The 14,097-nt window shown below is 37.8% G+C and overlaps 1 protein-coding gene across 5 annotated transcripts in view; it reads right to left on the bottom strand.

Annotated features, from left to right (window-relative positions):
- The window catches only part of AGK (acylglycerol kinase), an 87,687-nt gene that overhangs the window by 29,772 nt on the left and 43,818 nt on the right, over positions 1-14,097 (bottom strand). For all 5 annotated transcript variants that reach the window (XM_061165944.1, XM_061165948.1, XM_061165945.1 and 2 more), the window contains 5 exons: positions 13,469-13,544; positions 8,501-8,593; positions 6,853-6,885; positions 5,406-5,500; positions 658-727 (listed from right to left, as the gene is read on the bottom strand). In XM_061165944.1, coding sequence (XP_061021927.1) covers positions 658-727; positions 5,406-5,500; positions 6,853-6,885; positions 8,501-8,593; positions 13,469-13,544 — 367 coding nt within the window. The remainder of the gene's footprint in view (positions 1-657; positions 728-5,405; positions 5,501-6,852; positions 6,886-8,500; positions 8,594-13,468; positions 13,545-14,097) is intronic.

Genomic DNA, 14,097 nt, shown 5'->3' with positions numbered 1-14,097 from the left:
AAAAAAATTGCTTGTGGATAAAACATAATCAACAGAGGAACTAAAAATCATGATACAACTATATTGAGAGGTGATACAGAGGACTTCTGATACGTGAGAGGCCAAGAGATAAGGTCTAAAACTGATAAACCAATACATGGCGTCATGCACTTAAACTGAACTGTGTGTGCGTGCTCAGTCGCTCTACTCTGTCTGACTCTTTGTGATCCTGTGGACCAGAGCCCACCAGGCTTCTCTGTCCACAAAATTTTTCAGGCAAGAATACTGGAGCGGGTTGCCATTTCCTTCTCCAGGGGATCTTGCCAACACAGGGATTGAACCTGTGTCTCCTGGATTGGCAGGCAGGTTCTTTACCACTGCACCACCTGGGACGCCTCCTACACTGAATTATACATGGAAAAATGGTTATGATGCAAACTTCAAGTTTTGTGGGGGTTTCTTAAACTACAATTTTAAAAAACAGCATCATAGGTATACTAATTAGTGATAACAACTAGAACAACCAGGTAAAATTATTTTCTCTGTGGGGTTATACTTCAGATAGGAAAGGGGACGAAGAGGAATTGGTTTCATTCTAACATTATTTGAACTATTACATTTTTTTAAATAGGTATTAGCTTGTTATTTTTTCAAATTCTGATGAAAAGACCTCCTTACCTTGACCTGTAAGACATCAAGTGGAACTGTCTCTCCTTTCACAATGGCAAGTGTAGCATCGGTAATATGTCTAAAAGATAACAAGAAGAAAAGATCATGTTGTGAAAAATAAACAACAGTCCCCCCAAGACACACACACAAAACCATTCCTGCCCAGAGTACTAACAGCTGAATCAGGGAAAAGACATACTCCTTTGAAATACCCCCAAGAAAGTAGAGTGAAGGAGTGTAGAAGAATTGCTGATACAAATAGTGTGGAAGGCTCCGATACAGACTCAAAGAGAAGGCTTCAGCAAAGAGAAGTTTATCCGAATTTATTTATTTATATCATTTATTTACTTCAATCATTTATTTACTTCACACTTATAGAGGGTCTACATTGTGTCCAACTCGTATCATTGGAAATTATGATAAATAAATAACAGAACATCTTTCATTCATTGTAACAAAGTCAAGCACTTCAAAAACCATATACCCTTTTACTCTGATAACCTGAAGGATAACTAAAGGACAGGACTAGTTGGCTCAGTGGTAATAAATCCGCCTGCCAGCGTAGGAGACATGAATTCGATCCCCTGATCCAGGAAGAGTCCAGATGCTGCAGAGCAACTAAGCCCATGTGCCCCAACTACCAAGCCTGTGCTCTAGAACCAGGAAGCCGCAACTGCTGAGCTCACGTGCCGCAAGTACCAAAGCCCATCTGCCCTAGAGCCCGCGCTGCACAACAAGAGAAGTCCCCGAAATGAGAAGTCCATGTACTGCAACTACAGAGTAGGCCCTACTTGTTGCAATTAGAGAAAAGTCCACACAGCAACAGACACAGCACAGCCATAAATAAAAATAAGTAAATAAAATTATTTTAAAAAAGAAAAAAAAGCTACTAAGTATCTCTGGTGTGGGGATTACATTCAAAAGAAGAAAAAAAAAATAAAGGACAGGATTTGTTGAAGTTATTTTAGGAAAATATAATAAATCCTCAAAATATACACGTTAATGCTTGAATGACATTCTGGGTTCCCTAGTAAGCAAGCTGAAACTCAAGAAACAACCTCATTTACTTTCTCAAATTTCTCTTTATCCCATTTTCCCCTCCAAGACAGATGCTATGTGGGAAGCAGGTAGAAGTCTAGAAAATGAGATTCAATTTAGGAGATAGCAAGATGCATGATCACCAGTTCAGATTAATTCGATATGAATATATTAATTTCAAAGGAAGTTATCAGAAAGAATCCTAAAGTTCCATGCTTGCTCTGAGTGGTTTAAGAGGTTTAAGAAGTGCTTTTGAGAGGCTGACCTTTAAAAAATGTTCCAACTGAAAAATGCCTTTCCATATTAATTTTTTTCAAAATTGCTTGGCAGAAGATGGTTAACATGCAACCTTAAATTTGTCATCCTCTGGCAATAATTGAAAGTTCTAAATAAAGCAGCCCTGTAGCATGGAATAGCTATTTTTTAGGATTATTTATCTGCAACATTCCGAATTCAAAATTCCTTTTTCTTCTGTAGTAATTATGGTACAACAAATCTTGACAGCAATGCAAAAAGCAAAGCCTTGTTCTTTTAAATAGCCTCAGGCACCTGCCATGTTAAGAGGGTCTACAAAATTCTGAACCCAGGGCAGACCGACTTAATTACCTAAGAGCCCTGGGGCATGCTTATAAATTAAGTTTTAAAAATCTTCAAATTATAAATAGAAGCAGCAACAACATTTGTTTAACTACAGGGAAAATCAGCTCTCAAGACACTGAGGGCTATCTAAGGCCTTGAGGGTGGGCGCCCAGCCTAGACCCTGGCTTTGGATAGGTGAAAGGTTCTCCCAAGAACGCCCTCTGCCTCTGCATTGCTGACATATTTGGTGATGCTGGCAAGCAGTTCGAATAATCTACACTGACAGGCGGAAAGACCAGCTATCACAAGTGATCAAGACCCGAACCAGACAGGATTTGTCTCCGACAAGCAGAAACGTTTAACTCACTGGTTGTCATATTTATTGTCCCTCAGAAATTCTAGACTGGGGAAAAATATACAGCAAAATGAAATGCCACGTTCGGCTGCAGGAAGACTGGTAAAGGGTTGGATACTCCCAATTAGATGAAGACTTGAGGCATGAGGGACGTTTTAATAAAGACCTGGTATTAGTATATGTCTACATGTATGCCTAATCTGTGATATATGGACCAAGGCTTTTATCTAAAACAAAGAACTGAATTGTTAAAAGATATAGGATGACTCCTAAAATTAAACAGCAATAATAAATCCATAAAACCAGTCTATTCAAAATCCCCAAGCAGAACTGGACAGCCACATGCAAAAGAATGAAATTGCACCACTAGCTTACACTACACATAAAGATAAACTCAAAATGGACTAAAGACCTGAATGTAATAAGACCTGAAACCATAAAACTCCTAAAAGAAAACAAAGGGTAAGCTCCTTAACGTAAGACTTGGTGATGATTTCTGAACCTGATACCAAGAGCAACAAAAGCAAAAATAAAAAAGTGGGACTACATCATACTAAAAACCCTCTGGAGAGCAAAGGAAATAAGCAACAAAATGAAAAGGCAACCTGATGAATGGGAGAAAGTATTTGCAAGTCATGTATTTCTAAGTGGTTAATATCCAAAACATATAAATACCTCATACAACTCAACAGAGGGAAAAAAAATTCACTTGAAAAATGAGCAGATGATTGGAGCAGACATTTTTCCAAAGACATACAGACGGCCACAGGTACATGAAAAGATGGCCCGGAATCATGAAACTTCAGGGAAAAGCAAATTGAAACACATAGAAATATCCCCTCAAACCTATGAGAATGGCTATTATCAAAAAGATAAGAGATAGCAAGTGTTATAGAGGATGTGGAGAAAAGGGCACCCTTCTTCACAGTTGGTGGGAATGTTAAATTGGTACAGGCACTGTGGAAAACAGTATGGAGATTCCTCAAAGAATTAAAAACAGAACTACCATACAATTCATCAATGCCACTTCTAGCTATTTATCCAAAGAAAACAAAAACACTAACTCACAAGATATATGCACCATATTTGTTGCAGCATTATTTACAATAGCTAAGATATGGAAACAAGCTAAGTGTCCACTGACAGGTCAATGGATAAAGAATCTGTGATACAGGTATATGTTCATGCACACACACATAGTATTCAACAATAAAAAAGAATGAAATTATGCCATTTCCAACAACATGGATGAACCTGGAGGGTGTTGTGCTAAGTGAAGTCAGACAGAGAAAGACAAATACTATATGATCTCACTTATATGTGGGTGGCATCTTAAAAAAAAAAAGTTCATAAATGACACAGGACAGATTGGTGTTTGTCAGAGGTGGCGTGTGGGAGGTGGGCAAAATAGGTGAAGGGAGTCAAAAGTTACAAAATAAGTAAGTCCTGGGGATGGAAGGTATAGCATGGCAATGAATGCTAATACTGTGCTGTATGTTTGAAAGTTTTAAAGACAGCATATCTTAAAAGCTCTCGTTGTAAGGGAAAAAATTCTGTAACTATTGTCTGGTGGCAGATGTCAACTATACTTACCCTGGTGGTATACACATATTGAATCATTGTGTTGCACATCTGAAACTAATATAATGTCATATGTCCATTATACTCTAATTTAAAACAAAAATCCCAAAGCAGAAACAAAAAAATAATCTGAAAGAGAAAATCACCTGCATACTGTTATTGTCGCTGATTTTGGAAGGTTATAAACAGAAATGCCTTGAGAATATTTCAATTCATTCATTCAATAAACACTATTTATTGACCTCTCCAATGTGTCACAAAACCTTAAAGATCAGGCATTTAAAATGGATGGCCAACGAGGACCTACTGGCCAGCACAAAACTCTGCACAATGTTATGTGACAGCCGGACAGGGAGTAGTTTGGAGAAGGGATACCTGGATATGTATGGCTGAGTCCCTTCATTATTCACCTAAAATTATCACAACATTGTTAATCGGCTATATCCTAATACAAAATAAAGAGTTCAAAAAATAAATAAAGATCAGGCAACCGACAATGAGAACCTGAAAATGATTTGTCCAAGATTCTATTTTTAATCAAAGTCACGACTCAAATTCAAGATTCCCATCTTCCTGAAAAGACTCGATTTTTGTTTACATAACGCTTTCAAAAGAAAAGTGCAATGGTAACAATTTGCCTGACTCCTAAAGACAACAGTAGACTCACAGCAATTTAATTTAGATGTCAGGGCTGCACTGCTTTCTGTCTACTTTCTCTGTACTGTTTTCTACTTTGGGCATTCCCTAAAGGAGGTAACTATATTTGGCTGTTTTAGCTACTTATATTATCAAGGTAATGGAGCCAAGGCTGCTGGCTCAGTCTCCACGGGGGATTTGCTATTTGTCATCATGCATACTTAACGCAAACAAATGAGCACTGCGAATCTGTCTTCACCAGAGAATCTTACAACACAAAAGCACACAAATAGTATGCTTGGATCAGCAGCGCTATCTTAAGAGACAAAAGGACATCAGTATTCATAGCCATACCTCACCTGGCGACTTAATATTAGATCACCAGGGTCCCACCACCCAACAGAGAAACTTCCCCATCAACCAAAAGCTTGAACTCTGATCTCTTCCTCCTTAGTGATCTGAAGTTTCAGGCTAGCGAAACTCAGAAGGAAAACTGTATCACACACGCGGGTCTGCCATTCCCAGGCTCTCTCACCCACAAATGCTACCATCCCACACTGAGACCTACCGGACTTTGTTTCCACTTTCAGCAAAGAGTGTCTGACTCAAACTACTGGTCTGGCCCAGTGGGATGAATCCGATGGGAATCTTACTGAAGGTAGCCTGGGGGGAAGAAAATGAGAGGCAAGTCTTACTGTTATGGTCAGAAAATGAGATTGAACAAAGAGGCACAGACGTGTCCATAAAACAAAGTAAGTGACCCTGGCCCTGCCTCCCTGTCTTCCTTCCCAAGCCCCTAGACCAGCCATTGCTGAGGAAGCAGTTTCTAGAACAAGGCAGTTCATGAAAACAACAAAACTTCAAATTTGGAAGAAATACTTCAATACTCACTAATAGCAATGGGTTGAAAGAAATTCGGTTAAGAAAATGAATGTCTTGGATATTACATAGCTGCATGACTGTGACAGACTGTATTACGTTGCCACACTATTTGACAAAGTTGCAGATAAAATTCAATTAAAAATGTCTAACATTGGTATAGTGACTGAGGACAGGTGAAACTGCCTTGTAAACTATTGCAAGTATAAACAAGGCTATGAGAATATGCAAGGTCAAGTAGCAGAAGAATGGCATAGCAGAGGACTCAATTAAATGCTACAAATACTAACAGATACCGTAAGGTTCTAAAGACTATTTTGAGCTCAATCTATTATAACCAAGGGACTGCGAAGGATCTTCTTCCTTGTGGTTACTTTCTTTTCTCTGTTGTATTTCTTATTTAAAATACTTTATTGTAGAAAAGTGGATAAGATAATCTCAAAACACCCATGTAACTAAGACCCAGATTTGGCAAATATTACATTTTGCCCTATTTGCTTCAGTTTTAAGAAAGAAATTGATGCAGATGCAGGTCAAGTCCCTTCTTACTCTCTTCCTCTTTCCTTTCCCCAAAGGAAACCAACCATCCATTATCATAGACTTTGTACAGTTCCTTTCCACCCATGTTATTATCCTTTGACTACAAAGTTGATGTGTCCATCAACAGTATCTTTGTTCTCTGAATTTTAAAACTTTGTAGAAATGCATTAACATGCTTTGGCAACCTAACTTTCTTATTGAATATTTTTTAGATTTACCACGTAGATGTTTGTAAGCCTAGTTCATTCATTTTAACTGTTGTGTGGCTTCCAACATATGAATATACCATGGTTTATTAATTAAGGAATCCTTTGAGAAAAAGATTTCATAGGGAAATTTTATAGTTTAAACAACTCTTGGTAAAAAAAAAAAAAAAATCATTGGATATTCTAGGTTCCCAAAGCAGAAAAGTCCACCATGGGTTAATAGAAGTGTTCTATGACAGGCAGATTTTACTTTCTAAAATCCAAGGAAGCAAAACTTGTTCCCACCTTAAAACATAAAATAGGGAGGAAGGGAGGGAGGGAGTGAGGAAGGGAGGAATAAAGAAAGAGGAGGAAAGTAAAAGTCAAAATGCAATTATTCTTAAAGCTCACCTCATCTGCTCTTCGAAGAATTCCAGTAATAACCTAAAAATGTTTTTAAAAATTATTATAAACACCTTGTAGTTCCTTTATCATAAAATAATTGGATTCAATTTTCATGGACCACAAACTTGTTCCTGTTTTCTTCCTAGAAACTATGTCAAAAGATGTATTGGTTCTTAAAACACAAACCATTCTCCAATAGGATCAGAGCTAAATTAGGTTTTATTCTTCACCTGGCATCAATAGGACTATAAAGACTAAGATAAAATAATTATAAAACCTCCACATTATATTAGCAAAATTACGTTTTAAGTTCAATAAGATGGGTCACTCAGAAGCCTGCTCTCAATAAATGTTTCTTATCAATGAATACAAAGACAAGGGGAATTGTGTTCCCTCTATAAAAAGACATTTTTAATTTGAATTTTTGCATAATTTACTTTTCACTTTTAAACTATAACGCACAAGTCTTGTAAAAACTGTAAAAAATACCTGAAGAAAGAATACTTCCTCATTAACCCACCAGACATCATTAGTGAGTTGTTTACATTGTTACATTTCTCTCCAATTCTTTTTTTTTTAATTGGGGCATAGTTTTATGAGTAGATCATACCAGATACACAATTTGGTATCTTTCTTAAAAACATTTTGTAAAGTCAAGGCCGATGCCAATCTTCTCCCCCATCTCCTGCCTCCCTGAATTTTGGGATTAGATGGGGCTCTGATATGGCCCACTTCATTCTTTGTTGGCATGCTATCTGTTTTCTTCACACTTCATTAAAAAGCCATAAAAACAATTACAAGATCATTAGCACAGCCTTTTAAAAAGCAGCTTAGTAAGGCTCACATGGTTGCTAAATTAAACACAGGACAATGCCCTGCCTGCTGGCAGCTCTTGATCCATAAACACCGAGGAAACCACCAGGCAGAGGCAAAAGACGAGAAATGAGGTTCGGATGCAACTTTTACACAGGATGGGGTGACTGAGTGGGAGGCCCCCCCACCCCCACCCCCGCCGCACTGGGCTCTTCAGGGGCTTCCAATACATAATGAAGGTTCTAGTCTATTGCCCTGGAAGAGAAGAGCATTCCCAGGGCAATATACTTACTGTCCCAGGCAAGCAATATGGAAAAGGGATTGCAGAACAAAGGCAGTACACACACTAGAACATGGAAACCTCTGCCTCTAAAGGTACCATTAGGAGATAACATTACCTAGGATGGAAACGATGTGAGAATGGACAGATGCATTCTTTTAAAAAGGGAATCATTATTTAAGTTTTACAAGAAACCTTCCCATAATTAAAACTATTATTCCGTAATAAACAGGGCTACTGCAGAAGAGTCGTAAAAATGTAAAAAGCATTTCACACCCAGCACTATTTTGTACCCTGTTTTATTTCACTTTATCCACCTTCAATTTGATAGAATGGAAACCTTTACTATGTGCTGGGTTCAGAATTTATACAAAGCAATGAAATAAAAGTCCATAAGGAAAAATGTAATGCTATGTTTGCTTCACAGAGAAACAATGCTAGGAAGAATGGATTACTAAGAAATCATTTCCTTAAATGATAATCACTTTATGCCCCCGCTCTAAGATCTCACTTCTATTTTCCTCATTTTCAAAATGGCTTCAGACAGAAAAGCAGCCATACCTCTTGCAAAGTCCCGTCTCCTCCAGCGACAATGATCACATCTGTGTTTTCCATCAGTTCCAGGAGTTTCTTGGCTTGGCCCTCATAATCTGTCTGCAATACAAAGGAAGCCTTTGGTAAATGTATCATCCTAGAGCCACAAGCCCAAAGGTCTAAAAATGTATAAGTTTCTTTACAGTTTTGCACTTAATCTTTTCTTACATCCTACATAATAGATGCATATGAAAAACTAAATAGCTGCTAAAGCAACTAGATATGGTTTTTATAGTTTTATATGTTTAGAGCTGGAAGGGACCTCAGAAACCATCTAGTCAGCTCCTTGCTTTTAAAATAAAACTCAGACTCAAACTGATGTGTCTCAGTTACAGTTAGCCAGTCAGGGGACTCATTTCCAGGCCAGTGCAAATTCTATTACTTCATTTACCCAATGACTTTCATCTGAAAGCAAGAGGTCAAATGTATATGCAAATACGGAGAAACAAATGTAATGAAAAAAGCACAGATTTGAGAGCCCAAGAGACCCAGATTAAACCCCAACTCTATTTTTTAGCTGAGTGGCTTTAAACCCTCAAGATCTTCATTTCCTTATCAATGGAATCATGTGTACTGGAAGAAAGGGTAAGAGATTTGCTGTAATATTGTTGGAAAGCAGTATGAAAAGCAAACAGTGAGGTACCTGTTCTTAACTGGTACTGTGCTATATAACGGCTTCCCCAGTGGCTCAGCTGGTAAAGAACCCGCCTGCCAATGCAACAGATGCAAATTCAATCTCTGGGTCGGGAAGATCTCCTGGAGAAGGAAATGGCAATCTGCTCCAGTATTCCTGCCTAGAAAGTTCCATGGACAGAGGAGCCTGGTGGGCTACAGTCCATGGGGTTGCAAAGAGTTGGACATGACAGAGTGACTAAAACCAAATATTGGATTTTAACAGATGTAAAGGTAATGCCGTTAATAATAAGGAAACACTATCTCCTGTGGACACTTTACTAGACAAACTAATAGGCAAAAAATTAAGAGACTGAGGTTTCAGATGGGCTAAAGGACCTGGGCCACAGTCAACATAGAAAAAAAAATGAAGTCCCTACACTAACATCATCTCATGATGAATGGTTCTACTTCTATCCTGAAAAATCAAATGACTGGCTCTGCAGTTATACATTTGCAAATACATCTTTTTTCACACTTAACAGCTTATTACAAAGGATCTAGATGAACAAATGAAGAGGTACATGGGGCGAACTGTGTGGGGAGGGGCGTCCCATGCCCTCTCTAGCACACCACTTCTCAGATCTCCACAGGTTCACCAGCCCAGAAGCTCTCTGAGCCCTGTCCCTTCGGGTTTTTACATTGGTTTCATTACATACCCATGGTTGATTAAACCGTTGCCCTCTGGTGATTGAGCTCGATCAATCCAAATATTTCATTAAAAAAAAAAAAAAGAATATACATTGATCCTAATTTAAAAGGAGGCTTTGTAAACATCCCAAAATAGGTGACCACTGGTAATCTGCAAGGGTTCTCCAAGAACAAGGCGTCTCAGACTATTCTCATCTTTGACAGACTACTAGATAAATGATACGGGAATCCAAACAGACATTCTATCTGGTCCTCAGCAAGGCACCTGGCAAGCTGTTTGATCATATCCTTGGCAACAAGGTGAAGATAAGTGGGAACAATGCACTAGAATACAATTGGGTGAACTGATTACCAAGTGAAATGTCTATGCTCAAAGTAACACTCCCCCAGCGGAGGAACATCAAATTGTAGGTAGATTCCTGATGGCATTTCTTTAGCGCTCTCCGTTCAGACTTTTTCTGCATAACACTTGATCAACAGTGAGAAGAAAGGTCATTTACTGAATATATAAGTGATACAAACCTGACAATCTTGCCCTTCCTGACTTCTCCAACCTCATCCTCTCTGCCTGTCTCTCCTTGCTCATCCTCCTCTAACTACACTGGCCTTCTTACTCTACCTCAAACACCCACAAATACTCTGCAGAGCCTCTGAATGTGCAGTATGCTGGCCCTGAATCCTCTCCCTCGCCCACCTGCATGACTCTCTGATTTCCTCCAGGTCTCTTTCAAAGGGCATCTTATAAGACCAGCCTTCCTTTGGCTTCCTGAACTAAGCTAACACCCCCATTACTTTTTTTTATCCCTCTTGACTTTTCCTCTTGGCACTCACCACCACCTGACAAATCGTAAGTTTATTTATATATGTTCATCATGTGCATCCCTTCTTTTCACACTTTAGATTTCTCTGAGGACAGACAGGGAAAATGTTTTGCTCAGACTCTATCCTCAATACCTAGAACAGAGTTTACTTTATACGAGGTGCTGTTGTGGCTCAGTTGCTAAGTAGTGTCTGACTCTGTGACCCCATGGACTGTAGCCCACCGGGTTCTTCTGTCCACGGGATCTCCCAGGCAAGAATACTGGAGTGGGTTGCCATTCTCTTTTCCAGGAGATCTTCCCGACCCAGGGATCAAACCCACATCTGCTGAATTGGCATGTGGATTCTTTACCACTGAGGCACCTGGGGTACTCAAATATTTGCAAGAAAAAAGTGAAAAATAGGAAAGAGTACATGAATGAAAGAATCAAAATTTCAAAAGACATTGACACATTTAACAGACCATAATTTAAAAGATTACATTAATAGGGATGATATATTTGAGGCTCTAACCTTAAGAGGAAAGTTCTAAATGCACCAAACAGAAAGGACAAAGAGTGGCCTAAGGATGCAGAAAACTCAAATTTTATACCTTTCATAAAAATTAACTCAAAATGGATCACAGATCTAAATGCAAATAAAAATCTATAAAATTTCTAGAAAATAACATATTAGAGGATCTAGGTGATCCTGGGTTTGGTGATGAGTCTTTAAATAAATCACCAAAAGCAAACCTAAAAGAAAAAATTGGTAAGTTGGACTTTCTTAAAATTAAAAAGATAAGTAAAAAGTATACCAGGCAAAAACTAACCAAAGTAAGCCAGTATGGTTACTAATAACACTAAATAAAATAGACCACAGTAAAAGACAATGGTAATGCTAAAGGGTCACTCTATGATGGGTTCAAAATGCAAGAAAAATGAAATAACTTGAAATGTGAATTCATCTACTGACACAGTCTTAAAATATAAAAGAGCAAAAGTGGATAAAACTACATTGAGAAATAGACAAATCTATCCAGGGGGATATTTCTAACACCTCTTTCTGAATAATCTATAGTTAAAACAGAAGAAAACAGTAAGGATATATAAATTTTGAGCTACACAATTAACAGACTTGACCTACTGGGCATATACTGAACATGGTACCCAGTAACTGATACCTCCTGTTCTTCTCAGGCATACATAAAAATTTATGAAAACAAACCACATGCTAGGCCATAAAACAAATTTCAATAAACTTTAAAATATTGGAATTATATAGACTATATTCTTGGACTATAGCACAATTAAATCAGAAATCATTAACAAAAAGATGTGGGGAAATTTTATATTTGAAAATTTTAAAACATGCCTAAATAACTCACAGGTCAAACAAAAATCATGATGGAAATTAGAAAATATTTAGAAATGAATGATAATGAAAATATATCAAAACTTCTAGGATGTAGCTGAAGCAGCAAACACTAGCAAAGAAGGGTGAAAATCAATGAAATAAATATTCAAGTTAAAATGTCAGAACAGCAGAAGCAGAAAAAAAAAAAAATCCAAAGAAAGTATAATGAAGGAAACAGACTGAAAATTAATGAAACAAACATAAATAAAGGGATCAACAGGCCAAAAAATGGTTCTTGGCAAGGATTAAATTGACACAGCTCTTATATGACTGGGAGGCAAAAAAAAGATGATATGGATAAAAAATAAAATATAGAGCATGACAATGATTTATTTCAGATGGTACAAAAATTTAAAAGAAGATTTTATGAACAACTTGATTCTATGAATTTGAAAACTTAGATGAAATGCACAAATTCCTTTAAAAATTTTAACCTTACCAATATTAATTTAATAGAACATCTTGATGTACTTCTACAGGCACTAAAGAAATTTAATATATACATACAAAAAAATTTCCCTTCAAAGAAAGCTCCAAGCAGGCCCAGGTGGTTCTACTTTTGAGTTCAACCAAACATTCCAGGGATAAATAGTATTAGTCTTAAGTGACCATTCCCAGCTCTCTTATACGTAGTCTGCAGTATACATTACAGGTTCTAAAATAAACGTCAGTGTTCTTCTCCTCTCTCCCATCCTGGAAGACCATGTCTCAGACACGGTGGAGTTCAGCACTGCATGGTCAATTGGACTAAATGACCATTCAACCTCTAAGATTTAACGAAAGTGTGTAATATGAAAAATCAGTAAACCACAGACTTAAAAAACAGGTAACACAGTGATTTTTACCAAATACATACACCTGTGTACACACCCTACATACAGCACTTAAAAAGTGGAGCCTTGAGGCATCTTCTGAAGTACACGATTCCCTCTCATTTATTTTTGACCCCCTTTCTTCATGTCGAAATCGCAAAAATTCTAAAGCTTTACCACTTAAAATTCCTCACCAGAGATAACTCCTCACCAGAAAGAAAATGTTTACCTGTCTGCCCAGAAATTAATTACTCAAACTTGAAGTTGTTTTTTTTAAAGAGTCAGAGGAATTCTTACAGCTATGACAACTTTTCATCTTCTAAGAGACAAGCGTTCCAAGTCCTATCTTTCAGAGGAAAGGAACCCAGTTCATGGCTTCATTTAATCCTACTCTGAAAATGAAAAGCTGAGAGTGGTTGGGAAAAACAATCTAATTGTATTAATTATCAGAAGAAGAACACAATGGTGATTTCTCTGTTCTTACCTCCTTATGTGATAAACAATTTCCGCTAAGAAGTCAAGAGAACAGGATATGTTATAAGGAGGGGTGGCTTGGATAAAATCAACACTCTAGAGCAATTCTCACCTTAACGATAGTAACATCCATGCCAGATAAGTGTAAAATCGGGGCAGCATTTTTTTCAAATAGAGTCCTGGCTTTGCTGTAAACGAAGGAAAAAAATACAAATATTTTAACAGGAGTGATCAGGAGGGAAAATAAAGAGCCCAACCATCTTCTCTAGAATAGGACAAGGAACAGCCTAGAGAACACAGGTTTCCTCTATTTGTTCAACACAGGAAGACTAATGATGAGTAATGAGTTTCTCTGGGTAGAAACACGGACTCTCTCACTCTAGGGCCTCCAGGAGCTTGCCCCTATCCATATGGGATGCTTACAGTTCACATTCTAGCTCCTCCAGAGGAAAAGGGTACACTAGATACGGCTCCAGTCTAGCAACAATGTCTGATTCATTCAACAAGCACTACCGACCTTCTACTGTGCGCTAGACACATCTAGGAGCTGGACAAACAACAGGACAAGGCAGACAAACATAGGTGTAATTCAGGTACAACGTAACAAGCCCTCGAGGAGCTTCTTTATAGTCTGCTGCTGGACTGAGAATGTATTTAACATTTTTTCATGTGGCCAGAGAGAACAGATTGAACCAAACAGAATATTGCTTAATTCTGACTCAGTGAACACAACCTTTGAAG

Source organism: Dama dama, chromosome 18 (assembly GCF_033118175.1).
Source record: "Dama dama isolate Ldn47 chromosome 18, ASM3311817v1, whole genome shotgun sequence".
Classification (NCBI taxonomy): domain Eukaryota; kingdom Metazoa; phylum Chordata; class Mammalia; order Artiodactyla; family Cervidae; genus Dama; species Dama dama.
Note: the sequence above shows the minus strand (reverse complement) of the source record. Positions and strands in the feature narration are given on the sequence as shown.